We start from the raw sequence: 760 nt of genomic DNA, 5'->3' as shown, positions 1-760 counted from the left end.
CAGTGTCCAGATGTTCCAGCTGCCTATCTCCCAGAAATCCAGCTCTGTCTCACCATGGAGGCCACAACATGTAATGGATCAGTAGATGGCTCACGGGTCTTCTACCTGGTGGGCATCCCCTCTCTGCCAGAGTCCCTCTTTCTCCCTGTGTTTTTTATTTTCCTCCTCTTCTATCTTCTCATCCTTGTGGGTAATGCCCTGATCCTGTTGGCTGTGGTGGCAGAGCCCAGCCTACACAAACCCATGTACTTTTTTCTAACCAACCTCTCTGCTCTGGACATCCTCTTTACCACAACCACTGTCCCCAAGATGCTGTCCCTATTTCTGCTTGGGGACCGCTTCCTCAGCTTCTCTGCCTGCTTATTGCAGATGTACCTCTTCCAAAGCTTCACATGCTCAGAAGCCTTCATCCTGGTGGTCATGGCCTATGACCGCTATGTGGCTATCTGCCGCCCACTGCACTACCCTGTCCTTATGACCCCACACACCAACACTGCACTGGCGGCCAGTGCCTGGCTCACAGCTCTCCTTCTGCCCATCCCAGCAGCGGTGAAAATCTCCCAGATGGCATATAACAATATTAATTACATCTACCACTGCTTCTGTGATCATCTGGCTCTTGTCCAGGCCTCCTGCTCTGACACCGCACCCCAGACCCTCATGGGCTTCTGCATCGCCATGGTGGTGTCCTTCCTGCCCCTTCTCCTGGTGCTTCTCTCCTATGCCCACATCCTGGCCTCGGTGCTTCGCATCCGCTCCC

General features: G+C 53.8%; 1 protein-coding gene across 1 annotated transcript in view; it reads left to right on the top strand.

Moving 5' to 3' along the window:
• Positions 1 to 54: 54 nt before the first annotated feature.
• LOC109386310 (olfactory receptor 2AT4) overlaps positions 55 to 760 on the top strand; it is a 29,287-nt gene continuing 28,581 nt past the window's right edge. Inside the window, exon 1 of the mRNA XM_019649331.1 lies at positions 55 to 754. Coding sequence (XP_019504876.1) covers positions 55 to 754 — 700 coding nt within the window. The remainder of the gene's footprint in view (positions 755 to 760) is intronic.

This window comes from Hipposideros armiger, unplaced genomic scaffold, assembly GCF_001890085.2.
Source record: "Hipposideros armiger isolate ML-2016 unplaced genomic scaffold, ASM189008v1 scaffold_132, whole genome shotgun sequence".
NCBI lineage: Eukaryota > Metazoa > Chordata > Mammalia > Chiroptera > Hipposideridae > Hipposideros > Hipposideros armiger.
Note: the sequence above shows the minus strand (reverse complement) of the source record. Positions and strands in the feature narration are given on the sequence as shown.